Source organism: Vicugna pacos, chromosome 16 (genome assembly GCF_048564905.1).
Source record: "Vicugna pacos chromosome 16, VicPac4, whole genome shotgun sequence".
Lineage (NCBI taxonomy): Eukaryota > Metazoa > Chordata > Mammalia > Artiodactyla > Camelidae > Vicugna > Vicugna pacos.
The window spans coordinates 2,972,533-2,986,720 of NC_133002.1; the positions used below are offsets into that span (position 1 = coordinate 2,972,533).

The following is a 14,188-nucleotide window of genomic DNA, read 5'->3' on the forward strand; positions in this document are numbered from 1 at the left end:
GGATGTGTGTGGGAGGACAAAATGAAGACTACAACAGATGAATCTAACTGTATTACAAATGAATCACATAATCATACTGAAGAGAGAACAGGGGAGAAAGTTACTAATGTAACTGGATCCTAGGATCTAAGTAACTTTGGAAAAGTGTTCTGACATGACAGGTGGTTTTTCTTCTTAATACATGTATTCACATGCAAAGGCACAGGGAAGTACATTTAAATGTGTGTGTTTGTATACCCATGGAAAGCAACACTCTCGTTAACAGTAAGCAAATTTGCACCCAAATCTTTGTTGCTAAATACCACTGTCCCCCAAAAGGCAGAGAAAATACAAGTGAGCCTGAAGACCTTTGTGAAGGGAGGACAGGAGTGAAGAGGGGGAGGAAGGAAGGAGAAGGACAGAACACATCCAAAGGATACACGATGCCAAACTGAGTGCTTCCAGCAGGCCAAACTGGATCAAACTGAACTGTAAAACAATGACAGTGCTGGGTAACTCAAAGAATAAAATAAATACCTGTGAGTCCACACAGACATAAATAGGCAGCTGAATAAAAAACTAAGTGGGGAAGAACGGACAACTTTTCTTTACAGAATTCTAATAACAGACGTAGAAGAAATTAGGGAAACAGAAAACCACCATAAGAAAACACTGCAGTAATCATCGTTGTAGGCAAGATCCACTGGTAGATCTAAAATCAGTGGCTAAAGACCTTAAACAGAAACAGAATATTTGCATAGTCTTAAAGTATCTGCCTCAATTATTTAGTAATTACAAAGGGGAAAAAGTAAATAGTGGGGAATCCTGGCAGATACCACCTTAACCAAGTAATCAAGATTAACAACATCAATAATAAATACCTGCATCAGGAAACAAAATTAACACAGAGAAATCTGCTGCACTTCTTCACACTAACAGTGAGATATCAGAAAGGGATAGGAAAAAAGTTTACTTTTAAAATTGCATCAAAAAAACCCAAAAACAGTACTCAGGAATAAACCTGACCAAGGACTTACATGCTGAGAACTATAAAACACTGATAAAGGAAACTGAAGATGGTTCAAAGAAATGGAAAGATAGTCCATGCTCTTGGATTGGAAGAATTAATATTGTTAAAATGCCCATACTGCCCAAAGCAATCTACAAATTTAATGTGATCCCTATCAAATTATTCATAACATTTTTCACAGAACCAGAACAAATCATCCTAAAATTTATATGGAATCACAAAAGACCCAGAATTGCCAAAGCAATACTGAAGGAAATGAAGCTGGAGGAATAACCCTCCCAGACTTCAGGCAATCAAAAAACAAACAACAACAACAACAACAACAACAACAACAAAAAACAAAACTACAAGGCTACAGTAATCAAAACAGCGTGGTATTGGCACAAAAACAGATATATGGACCAATGAAACAGAACAGAGAGTCTGAAAATAAGCCCACACACTTATGGTCAATTAATCTTCAATAAAGGAGGCAAGAATATACAATGGAGAAAAGGCAGTCTTTTCAGCAAATGGTGTTGGGAAAGCTGGATAGCTGCAAGAAAATCAATGAAATTGTGACACTCACACCATACACAAAAATAAACTCAAAATGGCTTAAAGACTTCAATATAAGACATGACACCATTAAACTCCTAGAAGAGAACAAAGGCAAAACATTCTCGGACAGAAACTGTACCAGTGTTTTCTTATGTCAGTCTCCCAAGGCAATGGAAATAAAAGCAAAAATAAACAAATGATATCTAACCAAACTTATAAGCTTTTGCACAGCAAAGGAAACCATAAATAAAACTGAAAGACAAATTATGGACTGGGAGAAAATACTGGCAAAAGATGTGACAACAAGGGCTTATTCCAAAATATACAAACAGCTCATACAACTCAGTAACAAAAAAACAAAAAACTCAATCAAAAAATGGGCAGAAGACCTAAACAAGCAATTCTCCATAAAGACATACAAATGGCCAATAGGTACATGAAAAAATGCTCAATATCGCTAATTATCAGAGACAAGCAAATCAAAACTACAATGAGGTATCACTTCACACTAGTCTGAATGGCCATCATTCAAAAGTCCATGAATGATAAAAGCTGGAGAGGGTGTGGAGAAAAGGGAAGCCTCCTACACTGTTGATGGGAATGCAGTTTGGTGTAGCCATCAAGAAAAACAGTATGGAGATTCCTTCAAAAACTGAAAATAGACTTACCGTATGATCCAGCAATCCCACTACTGGGCATTTATCTGGAGGGAATTCTAATTCAAAAAGATATATGCACACCATGTTCACAGCAGCACTATTTACAATAGCCAAGACATGGAAACAACCCAAATATCCATCAACAGATGACCGGATAAAGAAGATGTGGTATATTTATACAATGGAATACTACTCAGCTGTAAGAAAGAATAAAATAATGCCATTTGCAGCAACATGGATGACCTAGAAATTAACATACTAAGTGAAGTAAGTCAGAAAGAGAAAGACAAATCATCACTTATATGTGGAATCTAAAATATGACACAAATGAACTAATTTATGAAACAGGAACACTCACTGACTTAGAAAACAAAAAGGGAAAGAGGGCAGGGGAAGAATAAATCAGAAGTTTGGAATTAACAGACACAAACTACTACATAAAACAGGTAACAAGGACCTACTGAATTGCACAGGGAACTATATTCAATATCTTGTAATAATAGCCTATAATGGAAAAGAATCTAAAAAAGAACATACTTATATATGGGAATCACTTTTCTGTACACCAGAAACTAACATGACATTGTAAATTAACTGTATGTCAGTATAAGTAAATGCATGAACTCATACATCCGTATCTGCATCACGCAGCCCTGATAGGAGGCGCTAAGAAGGGCACACCACCTCTTGTGGAAGCCTTCCCAACAACGCACCACTTCAACCGAGTAGGAGAAAACTTCAGATCAACCCAAACAGAAGAAAATTCAAAAAAGTAATTGGTCCTCTTCAAAAACGTCAAGGTGGTAAAAGACAAGGAAAGACTGAGGAACCGTCACAGACTGAGGGGCACTAAGGAAATGGGACAACTAAATGCAGTGTGGGATCCTGGAACAGAAAAAGGACATAAGTGAGATAACTGGTAAAATCTGCACAAACTCTGTAGTTGAGTTAACAGTTTGTAAACAAGGCAAAGTTCTTATTTTTGATCACTGGCCTAGGGTTATGTAAGATGTTAAGAAAAGGAGAAGCTGGGTAAAGGGTATATGTGAACACTCTCAAGATTTTTGCATCTCTTTTGTAAATCTAAAATTATCTCAAAATTAAAAAATTTTAAATGGGACAATAATTAGTTTTTAATTATTAAGTATCAAAATGCTAGGTTTGGCTGAAGTATGATGAATTGGAAAAAGTACTAGGATAGGAATTCACTCCGTCCTTGCCAGTGCTGTTGAACAACCTCCCTGAACCTCATGTTTCTCTGCCAAATGGGCATGACACACAGTTCATCTCCCTCAAAGGTCACTTAAGGATTCAATGACACAGTGGGTCTAAGTTGTCCAGAAATGATACGCCCGTGTACAATGCAGGCCTTGCTGCTTCATCTTTAGGCCCAGGAGAAAACACTGTGACGGAGAAATTTTCTAGGACCAAATGAGATCATCTAAATACTAAAAGACTAAATAATGAAGCTAAGAGAAAATATGCCCTTCAGTAAAAGGAGAAAAAATTAAAAGGGAAACAAACAAATAAAAAAAGGCTGGGACTCTGTTAGGGTGTTCTAGAAAGGACCAGAAAATGGACCAAGTACAGTAGAGCAACTGATTGGAAATCTGGGCCTACTGCTCATAACATATTTACACTGTGGGTGATGGCAGTCACAAAAGTGAGAGGCTGGGGAAGAGATCTCTTTTGCACCAGATCTCCTGCAGATCAGATCAGGAACAATCAATGTGTCTTCTCCTATGCCTCTTCCTTCCTCACTGCCACCTAAAATCTAGCAGGTATACTGCATTAGGGAAAAGGGAACCATGAAGGTTCCTGCTAACACTGAGGAGCTGGGTGCAGGCTTAGTATGTAGCACACGGTGTGGGGGGGGTGTCTTACTTTTCAGCGATTCCACTAGTAAAAGCAAACAGGTCCTTCATCTTTGAAGAAGTTTTTTGCTCTTTCAGTCTTATTATGATTCTAGAATGAATAAAATAGAAGCTGCCCAACACCCCATATCACAAAACTAAGTACATGTGATTTCTTTGACTTAAAAATCATGTTTTCTCAAATCCAAACCAAAAAACCCCGTGAAATTCCCATTAATATAAATGACAGAGCAGAAGTCAGCAAACTTTATCAGAAAAGGGTGTGAGAGTAAATATTTTAGGCGCTGGGGCCATTTGTTTCTCAACTCTGCCTTGTAGGACAAAAGCAGCTATGGACAATCGGTAAATAAATGGATGTTGCTATGTGCCAATAAAACTTTATTTACAAAAACAGCCAATTTGGGCCAAGGACAGAAGTCTGTCTACACCTACAGAGAATGCCAGATAGATACTTGTTAACTGAATTCTAGAGGTTTTCCTCAGTGGACTGTGAATTTGTATACGCTGCGTATTTCCTGCTGTTTCGTAATGCACAAATAACACAGTACTTGAGGTGAGCTGGAGCCCAACAAGACAGACATGATTTTCATCATCACAGGAGAACTGCTTGAGCACATCATTTAGCTACCTACAAGTTTTTGGGGGTTTTTTTGGTGTATGTGTATGAAAACTGTTGTTGACTTTAATTACAAAAAAAGAGAATTTTATGCCAGGAGGGCAGTTACAAATAATTTCTTTAGAAGCTTACTTTTTTTGCTTTTCAAAAGGTAAGACTGCTCTTAAATATGGAATCAGAATATGGTACAAATGGCTTGGGTTCCTAAAATACATGAGACGATAATATACCAGTTAAGTTCAAACAGTTTTCCCTATACAGGTTTTGTGCAAGCATAAAGAAATAAATATCTTCAAATTTTCCTACAGCTATAAATGTCTTGTTGACATAGTGAACTCAAACTCCACCAGTGTAAAAGGGTCTCAATCAAATCTCAATTTATCTAAAATAAGGGCAGCACTCCTAATTGTTTTTATACATAACCTGAGAGCAAAAGCCAGAAAAATACTTGCAATCCAAAATGTCCTGTCATTCAAATATCACTGTGCCATTCTGGGGAATCCACTGACTAAAAAACCCTCAAGGTCATGAAAAATAAGAGTAAAGATTAAGAACATTTATGCTTAAAAAGAGAAACAAATACTTGCCCCCAATAAAGGACAGAAAGACACCTCAGAATGCCATTATTATGGATTAATGACCCATGAGAATCTCATGATTAAATCACTAGCACCAAAAGCTAGTAAAAGCTCTTACAAGTGAATTTCCCTAAATGAATAGTCTGTTCTCAGGTTTCTCTTACTTCTTAACCACATGTGGTTTTCCATATTTTGAAAATAAGAATTATAAAGGTATATGGAAAAGCACTCAGTTCTATACCAAATACAGGTCAAGAAATGACCAGGCAATAGCGAGAGATTCAAAGTGGAGTCAATCACATTTGCATTTATGGATTCTGAGAAGCCTCACACACACACACACACACACACACACACACACACACACACACACACACACACACACACACACACATTCCTACAAAATCAATTCTTACTATGGCTTGCTCTCAACACTAAAGCTGCAAAATTCTTTTAGTTTCAGCCATTACAACATAGTATAGAAATAAGAGAAAGTTGGATTTAAAGTATGGTCTCATCAAAATGAAATGAACATGAATACATTTCCATTTAACACAAAATGGAATGTTTTAAAGAACTTACCGGTAATTTTTTAGAACACCACATCTGCATGATAAACTACCTAATAACAATACAACAGCACACCAGCACTATTGCAGTAAGCAAATGCTAGATTTTTACTTTTCATATGGCTATAGTACTTAAATATTTCCAACTAATTTAAGGAGAAAAAGTAACCATATACATCATGGAGACTACAAGTAAGTCTTCTAACTTCCCTGTGCATTTACTAACAGCTCAAAAGCCTCTACTACACACAGGAAACAGGAATAGAAAAAAGTGGGGGGGGGCTCCTGTCCCACTTTTAATAAATTGCAGAGGCATAACATTTTCTCAAGTTCATTTTATTAACAAAAAGTGCAAACTGTTTTGAACAAAAGCAAACCATGAATCACAGCATTCAGCAAAACATTAGATGTGGAAAAGGGAACATTATTCATTAAGTAAAAAATAAGCAGATGAGATGCCTCATACATATATATATATTATTATATATATATATTCATGCTTTTCTATAGTCTCTTAGTCAACTTTCAGTGTAATTTTCACAAACAGTACAGCAGCTCAAACACAAATGCAGGAACACAATGGCAAAGTTTGGCAATTATTTTGGACTAATTCTGAGTATGAAAGTAAACTTTATACCACAGTCTCACGTAAGATACTGTGTAGTATGTACGATCTTTAATGTACTGACACTGACATCAATGTTCAACTAATGAAAATAAAGGAGAAGAGAGGGCTTTAAAATACTTGTTGCACTATAGTTGTTTAGGAAGAAACAGGGAGAAAAATGAAATAATTTTGAATGATCTCACGTGTATGTGTTCATATGACCAGGAACATAACCAATCCACATTAACTTAATTCATTTAAAATTTGCAAAAGCCACAAAAGAAAGATTGTGTGCCATTACTCAGTGTGCCTGCACTTGCACAAACCAGGAAAGATAAATAAATTCACCCTAGTCAGTCAACATATTCCAAAGAGGAGATTCAGTCTAGCGTTACTAATAATAACATAATAAATTCACATGAAGTGTCTACAGGGCATAATCTACACATAAGTAAATTTTCTGTTCACTAATCTACAGGCGCTAAAGAAACTATAAACTGTGATTAAAACCCAAGACATGAGGGTGGTCGTTTAAACACAACTGAGTATCTAGCCAAGGGCAGAAGAGCACCGATGCTGAGCGGGTAACTGAGCGCGTGCACTGTCTCTAGGTACATTTTCTGGCAGTTAATTGCTCGTCTGTTGTTGCAGACAGACTGCCTTTTATGAATATACTAATTGACTAAATTAATTGAGGACTACACTGCTATTTCATTACAATACACAAAATTCCTCCCACACTGTTAATTTTTCCTTATATACTAATGTCTTATCACTAGAATTGTGCTACTTTCTAAAGTTTCAGAATTACTATTTCACGTAGAGACAATGAAAAAAATAAGACCAAATCTGATTATCTGACTGATGACAAGTTTAAGCACCAACCACTGCCAATTTCAGTGTCAAGGTAGCTTGCAAGTCAGTTCTCTTGATTTGAAAATTACCTTCCGCTGTTTTCATCAGTATTGAAGCTGAGATCTTCAGGGCCAATTTGTTCACCATCAGGAAAACTGGAATGCGTATCTAGGATAAAAAAAATTTAAAGCAGGTAACAGTTTTTAAAGACCAGTATATTCTTTTCCATATCTCTAAATGATCTTATCAAGTATGTTATTTAAGTGATAAAGATGTGCTAGGTTGTGAACAAATCTGTTTTCAGAGAATTTTTGACCTGAGTCAAGTATAAGCAAACATGAAAGTAAAAATAAAGAGAAAACAAAATGTGTAATAGACACCCATAATTAGAACATGAAAGGCATTGCCTCCCCTTGTCCTCCTGGGGACAATGTGGGAACAGCTGAAGACGGGAACAGGAAACAATGATAATGTACACTCTGAAGACTGATTTTGTAAACAAATGTATTTCAGAGCCAATTAAACTGCACATGGAAATATCACTATAAAAACCCATCAGTACTCAAAATAACTTACCCCAAATTTGGCTGCTTCTTTTAGAAGCAGAGAAAATTACTAAGAGTATCTTAATACCTAAGTATCAACAAACACTTGGCTCTTTATTGAAAAAGACACTAGGATATCAGGGAAATATGTAAACTATGAAACTGACAATCAGCAGAAGCCTGACAATGTCGTCATTCCAGGAACTCTCACAAAGGAACACCTGAGTAATCCTGGGTAACATATTTAAAACAGGTGATGGATGTTAACTAAACTTACTGTGGTGATCCTTTTGTAATGTACACTATATCAAATCATTATGTTGTACATTTAAAATAAAATAAACCAAAACTACTAACAATGGGTTCTCTCCATGAGTTTTTCCCCTAAGACTTTTTTGGGAGGAAGAAGGAATAAAATCGGTGACTCCATTTTCTGCATGCATTCCTAAAAGGTCAGAAAAAGTTACCTTTAAAAAAGTTATCTTACGAGGTAGGCTACATATATCTCTGAAAAGAACAAACAAACATCTGAAACCTCCTCAGGGGCTGGCAAACATTTTCTATAAAATGGCAGACAGTAAACATTCAGGTACTTGCAGGACACAAATGGTCTCTACTGAAGAGTCTTCTTTGTTTTGCTTGGTTTTACAACTCTTTACAACGTGAAAGACATTCTTAGGTCACAGTCTGTACCAGAGACAGATGCCAACACCTGCTCCACCTAACAGATGTCTGACCAGGCAACTACCAAGTTTACCTACCAAATATTTTCAGTACTCACCATTTAGTTTACCCCACAGAATGCTGTCTCACAAATGACAGTAATTTTAAATAGGAAAAGAAGCAGAAGCAGCAAAGCAGAAGAAGAAACAGAAGCAAAGGAAGAAGCAGCAGCAGCAGCAACAGGAGAGATGGTTTTATTAATCCCTGTGAAATGACATCATGTGCTGCACCTTCATCTGGGGGCTGCGCCATGAAAGAGTCGCTAAATCCGCCCATGCCGGTGTGCTCTTCCTGCTCCTCATTCTCAGTGTCACACTCAATATCACTGTCGCTACTCATTCCTGGCAGGAAAGAAAGGGAGAACATGTTTCGGGTAAGAAACCACTGCAAGGAAAAGGCAATCTCCCTATCTACTAAACTGAGATTCCTCCTGAATGTTACACTGAATGCCAACACACCAAGCAAACAAAACAAGGAAAAAAGTAACCACATAAACTTCAGCTCTCTTTAGTTATTTAGAGCAGTGTTTATTTTTGTTCTCAAAGATTAAAAATGCCCTTTTCACAGTACCTGAAAATTTATAATTTGAAAACAGTATTAATTTCATTATACTGAGAATATTTTTCCAAAGCAAACAGTTTTCTTCTAGTCATAAGAGATAAGAGGAACTTTTAATCCTGATTCAACGTAGTTTCTAACCTAAAACATATATAAACATACATAAACACAGGCACAGATTTACACTTTTATCTATGCGTGTGTATAAAAAATTCCAGTAATTCTAGCAATAAATGAGTTACTATCACATTTGGACCTCCAATTTTGTTTTTTTGCATATAAGTTGATTTTTAAAAGAAAAGTTCTATAGAATGCTTATAGTACAGAAAGTACTTCTATTTCAGTGAGAGTGATCAAGAAAATCTGAAAATCCTTCTGCTGCAAACCTTTATAAATACTAGATAAAATATAAACTTAAAAATTACTTTAATGAACAGCCACATTTAAAAGAAAGAAGGGAAACCCAAAGGTATAGAAACAAAAAGAAAACTACTGGGGTAGATGCAGTTGCCCGAGAGCTTGATGTGAAGGCCTTTAACACTCCTTTGGGGATAGGGAAAAAAAAACTTTGGATCCACCACAGACATAGGGTTGAAACTGAGACTAAAACTCCAGTCTCTGCACATAGCTAAAATTCTTATTAAAAGAATAAACTAAAAAATTCTGCCTACTGGCACAGGAAGATGGCAAGGAATTTTGTCTTGTTTCTAGGCTCAGCTCACCTCAAAATTCAAAGTAAGGCCTGTGTGCTTAATTTAAGTTTGAGATTGAAAGCTGAGGTTCAAATCTTAAGAAATTAACATAAAAATTGGTCAGGAGCTAGTGTTATCTGAATAAAGCAAATGTAAAATCCTCTGGAGGGAAGGTTCCAGGTAACATGGAATAAGCCCATTCCACTCCGTCTTTCCCACTAAGTGCAGTTAAAAAAACCTGGACAGCATGCATGAAGTGGCTACTTAAGGACTCCGAAAAGTAAACAGGAACCGGCAGACTGGTGTGGACCAGAATTTGAAATACCAATAAATGGGCAAATTTAAACAACACCCAGAGTCTCATGACATCATATTAAAAATGTCCAGAATGCAATTTAAAATTGCTTCGGCATATGGAAAACCAGGTAAAGACAAGCAGCAAACAACAATGCTGAGATGACAGAGATGTTGGAATTATCTAACACGGATTAAAGCGGATGTAAGAAGACTCGTGAACAATCTTGAAACATATTTAAAAGACCTCTCTGGTGGGAAGCTTCCACAATCCAGGTCACAAGAATTACCACAGGAAAAAAGAAAGTGGAAAAAAAGAAAAAAAGAAAAAAAAGAAAAAAAAAAAGGAATTCTCACAAGGGAGAGAAAAAGTCTCAGAAAGCTATGTTCTTAAAAAAAAAAAGAGTTGTCTATTTTCTTTAGTATTTTATTTATCATTGTATTATTTAATTATTTTATTTTGGGGGTAGGTAATTAGGTTAATTTATTTTTAGAGGACGTACTGGGGGTTGAACCTAGGACCTCACGTATGCTAAACATGTGCTGTACCACTAGAGCTATACCTTTCCCTCAGAACACTATATTCTAATCAAAATTTACAAACAAGGCAGACAATCCACCTGACGTAAGAGTCAAGCAGATATACATAGAAGGACAATAACACAAGTTTTTCATAAAGTCACCTGAGAGAGACTACACAATTCAGTTTAATGTGGAAAAAAGTATAGATTTAAAAAAATTACTAAATAGACTTTCCAGAAATGAAATACAGTCATTAAAGTTAAAATAATAGATGAATTTAAACAAGGTTGAAAAACTTAAAGATAGAACTGATAAAATTAACCAGAATATTAAAAAAAATGACTATTACATAAAAGATACTATGAAACAAGGGATAAATGAGAATAAAAGTTCAAACTGTATCAACTAGACAGCCATAGGGACAGCAAAGGCGAGACAAAAGGAGAAAATGGCTGAGAATTTTTCAGAATTAATGGAAAGTACTCTGAATCGAATAAAAATAAAATTACAACATATCAAAAGTTTAGGGATGTGGCAACAGCAGTGCTTAAAGAGAAATTTATAGCATTAAACACTTACATTAGAAGAGAAAAAGGCCTCAAATTAATGACCTAAGCATCTACTTTAAGAAACTAGAAAAAAAGAGTAAATAAGCTAAAGTAAAAGAAAGGAAATAAACAGAAATAAAATTAGCAGGAAAGAATAGAGAAATCAGTAAAATAAGAAGACAGTTCTTTGGAAAGGTAAATACAACAGAAAGGTTCCTAGGCAGACTAAGAAAAAAAGAGAGCAAACAAAACTAGTAACATTGGGAATGTAAGAGGGGACATCACTACAGGTTCTACAGACATCTTAGATAAAAATGGAACACTATAAAAAACTTAGTGCTCATCAAATCAAGAACACAGATGAAATGAACATTATTTGATAGACACAAAATACCAAAATCATTCAGGTAAAAATAGATAATCTAAATAGGTACTTTAACTATTAAGGAAATGGAATTTAATAGTTTAAAAAATTCCAACAAAGAAAACTGCAGCCCCTGATGGCTTTATTGGTGAATTTTTCCTCCTCTGTTTTTAAGAAGCGTTTGCGTAGTATTGTGTAGCATTATTTCTCCCTTAAATATTCTGAAGATATAGGCTGGATGTATGGATGTTTGAAATGATGTATGTATGTATGTTTGAAATCTCCTTCCTGAGCAAAGGAAAAAGCTTCCCTGCTCTAGGAAGTCAAAAGTGACACATTACAGACCAGAACCACCAACTTGCATGAAGCATCATCTCCACCTTGTGGCCCTTCATGGAACTGTTGCTGAGAACCCTAAACCCAACAACTTGAAATTCTAGACACAAATTTGGCCTCTTGGTACTATGGTTTCTGAATTCCTGACATACATTAAACTCCAGGAGTCACAAAAAAGGAATTGGAATTCTCAGGAATTCTCAAAATCTTAAGTTATTTAAATACTTACAATGTATCTTTAAATTTTTTAAATTTAGTTTGTAGTATTTACAAGAACTGTAGCTTACAATGAATATTAAAATCCTGAAAAATGCTCTGAACATTATTGTGTTAACAGTTGAATAATGTAACATTTAGAACTCTTAGCAAAGTTTATAGCACACTACATAGACTCACATGTCAAAAATGCCAATATACAGAATTATTCTGCTTCCAAAACTTCCTATGTCTTGGAACACCACTCATGAAACTCCTGTACAGTTCAATACAGACTCATTAATATTTACACAGCAGCAGACAGGGCCATGGACACATCCTTATGAAATGACAATATCTGTAACCAGGACTGATTTGATCACAATTGCTTCTTTCCAAGGTGCTCCTGTTGATCTTAGCCTTTGATTTCAGGTACCAGCATTTCCAGTTTATACTTTCAACTTATCATAAGGGAATTCCTTCAAAGCAGTCATGTTTCTGTGCTGACTGTTAAGAATAACTCTAACAGGAGAATTAGAATAATTTTTTCTTATTTTTTTTTGATTTCTTGACTCATTTTTCTCAGGATTTAGGAAAACATGTATTTCTTAAGAAATGTTGAAAGGGAATTCCTGCAAGAAAATACTGCTTGGTCTTTCATTAAGTCCTGAGATCTTAAGTTCCCTAGCTTTGTGAATGTAATGAGAAAGACAAATTGGTCTCTTGACCTCTAGTTTAAAGCTGGCCTGCTGGTCACCAGGTCCTGTACAAACCATTGCCATCAGTGAGAGGGAGTAAATACAAGGTCATACACTTTCATTTTTTGGAAATGAAACTAGCCACTGTGAAGCAATAGGTCACAAGCTATTTGCTGTGTGCCTTGCCCCATACATTGCAATGTCTAACCTCTAGCTATTTACCTAGAAAAAATTGAGATAATGTGAATTTATGAGGTGAAGGCTGAAATTTAAAAGTCCAAGTCATCCCTCACATACTTTAACATGCTTCTAACGAGTTTTCCTGTCCACAGGGTTCCACATGCCATCCTACTCCCTCAAATCCATTCCCCTCAACGTAGCTAGAGTAGGAATGTTTAATTTTATTATCTAATTTCTTGCTTAGATCCCATTTAAAGGACAAAGTCCAAATTCTAGCTAGACATACAGAGCAACTCTTCATGATCTGACCTCTGCCTCCACTCTGGCCCCATCTTCACCTAACTCAAACTCATCCCTTAGGATAATCTTTCTAACGGTGGACTAGGTTAGTAGAGAGGTGACAGTTAAAAGCACTGGCTCTGTGACTTTGAGTAAAATAAGTTACATCTCTAGGTGTCTGCCTACTCATCTGTAAAATGAAGATAATAAAGTAACTACCATGTAGGGCTGTATTAAGAAAATGTAAGATAATACTGGTAAAGCTTTAAGCAGTCTCTAACACATAACAAGGACTTACAAATATTATCTATTATTTCTATTATTACATATCTGCTGTTTGAGCTCCCTATATATCCTATCACAGCATTCATCATTTTATAACTGGTTATTAACTGGCCTCCAACACCTGACCAGCGGTTTTGAACGGCTCTCCCTGCCCCCTCCCACCAACACATATATTCAGCATATCTGAGAACTACAACTTGCTCCCTCCCATTTGTAACTGTGACCTATTCTGGCAAGTGATTCTTGAAGAGTTGTCACCCCTGACTGAGAGTTATTCAACTCAACCAGTGGTTCTCAACAGTTTTAGAGGATGATTTTGCCTCCCAGGGGACATTTGGCAATGTCCGGAGACATTTTGGTTACTGTAATTCAGAGGAGGTACTACCGGCACCTAGTGTTTTGTTAAAGCCAAGGATGCTGCTAAACATCCTACAATGCACAGGGCAGCCCCTTACAACAAAGAATCAGCTGGCCCAAAATGTCAGTGGTGCCAAGGGAGAGAAACCCTGAACTAATCGGTAGGTTCAGGAATTACTTTATCACCAGAACCAAATATAATGCCAGGCAAATTAGAAGCATTTCATAAATGCCGCATAAATAAAAGGAGCCTATAATTCCAGCACATGCTATAAAAGTTTAAGGCACTACAGTTTATAATCAGC

General features: G+C 36.1%; 1 protein-coding gene across 4 annotated transcripts in view; it reads right to left on the reverse strand.

Moving 5' to 3' along the window:
- The window catches only part of TRIM37 (tripartite motif containing 37), a 108,210-nt gene that overhangs the window by 7,507 nt on the left and 86,515 nt on the right, over nt 1-14,188 (reverse strand). For 3 of the 4 annotated variants that reach the window (XM_006218008.3, XM_072940222.1, XM_072940221.1), the window contains exons 23-24: nt 8,806-8,916; nt 7,397-7,475 (exon numbers count right to left, since the gene is read on the reverse strand). In XM_006218008.3, coding sequence (XP_006218070.1) covers nt 7,397-7,475; nt 8,806-8,916 — 190 coding nt within the window. Of the gene's footprint in view, nt 1-7,396; nt 7,476-8,805; nt 8,917-14,188 lie in introns of those variants that run through there. The other variant, XR_012060162.1, reaches the window with a different exon arrangement.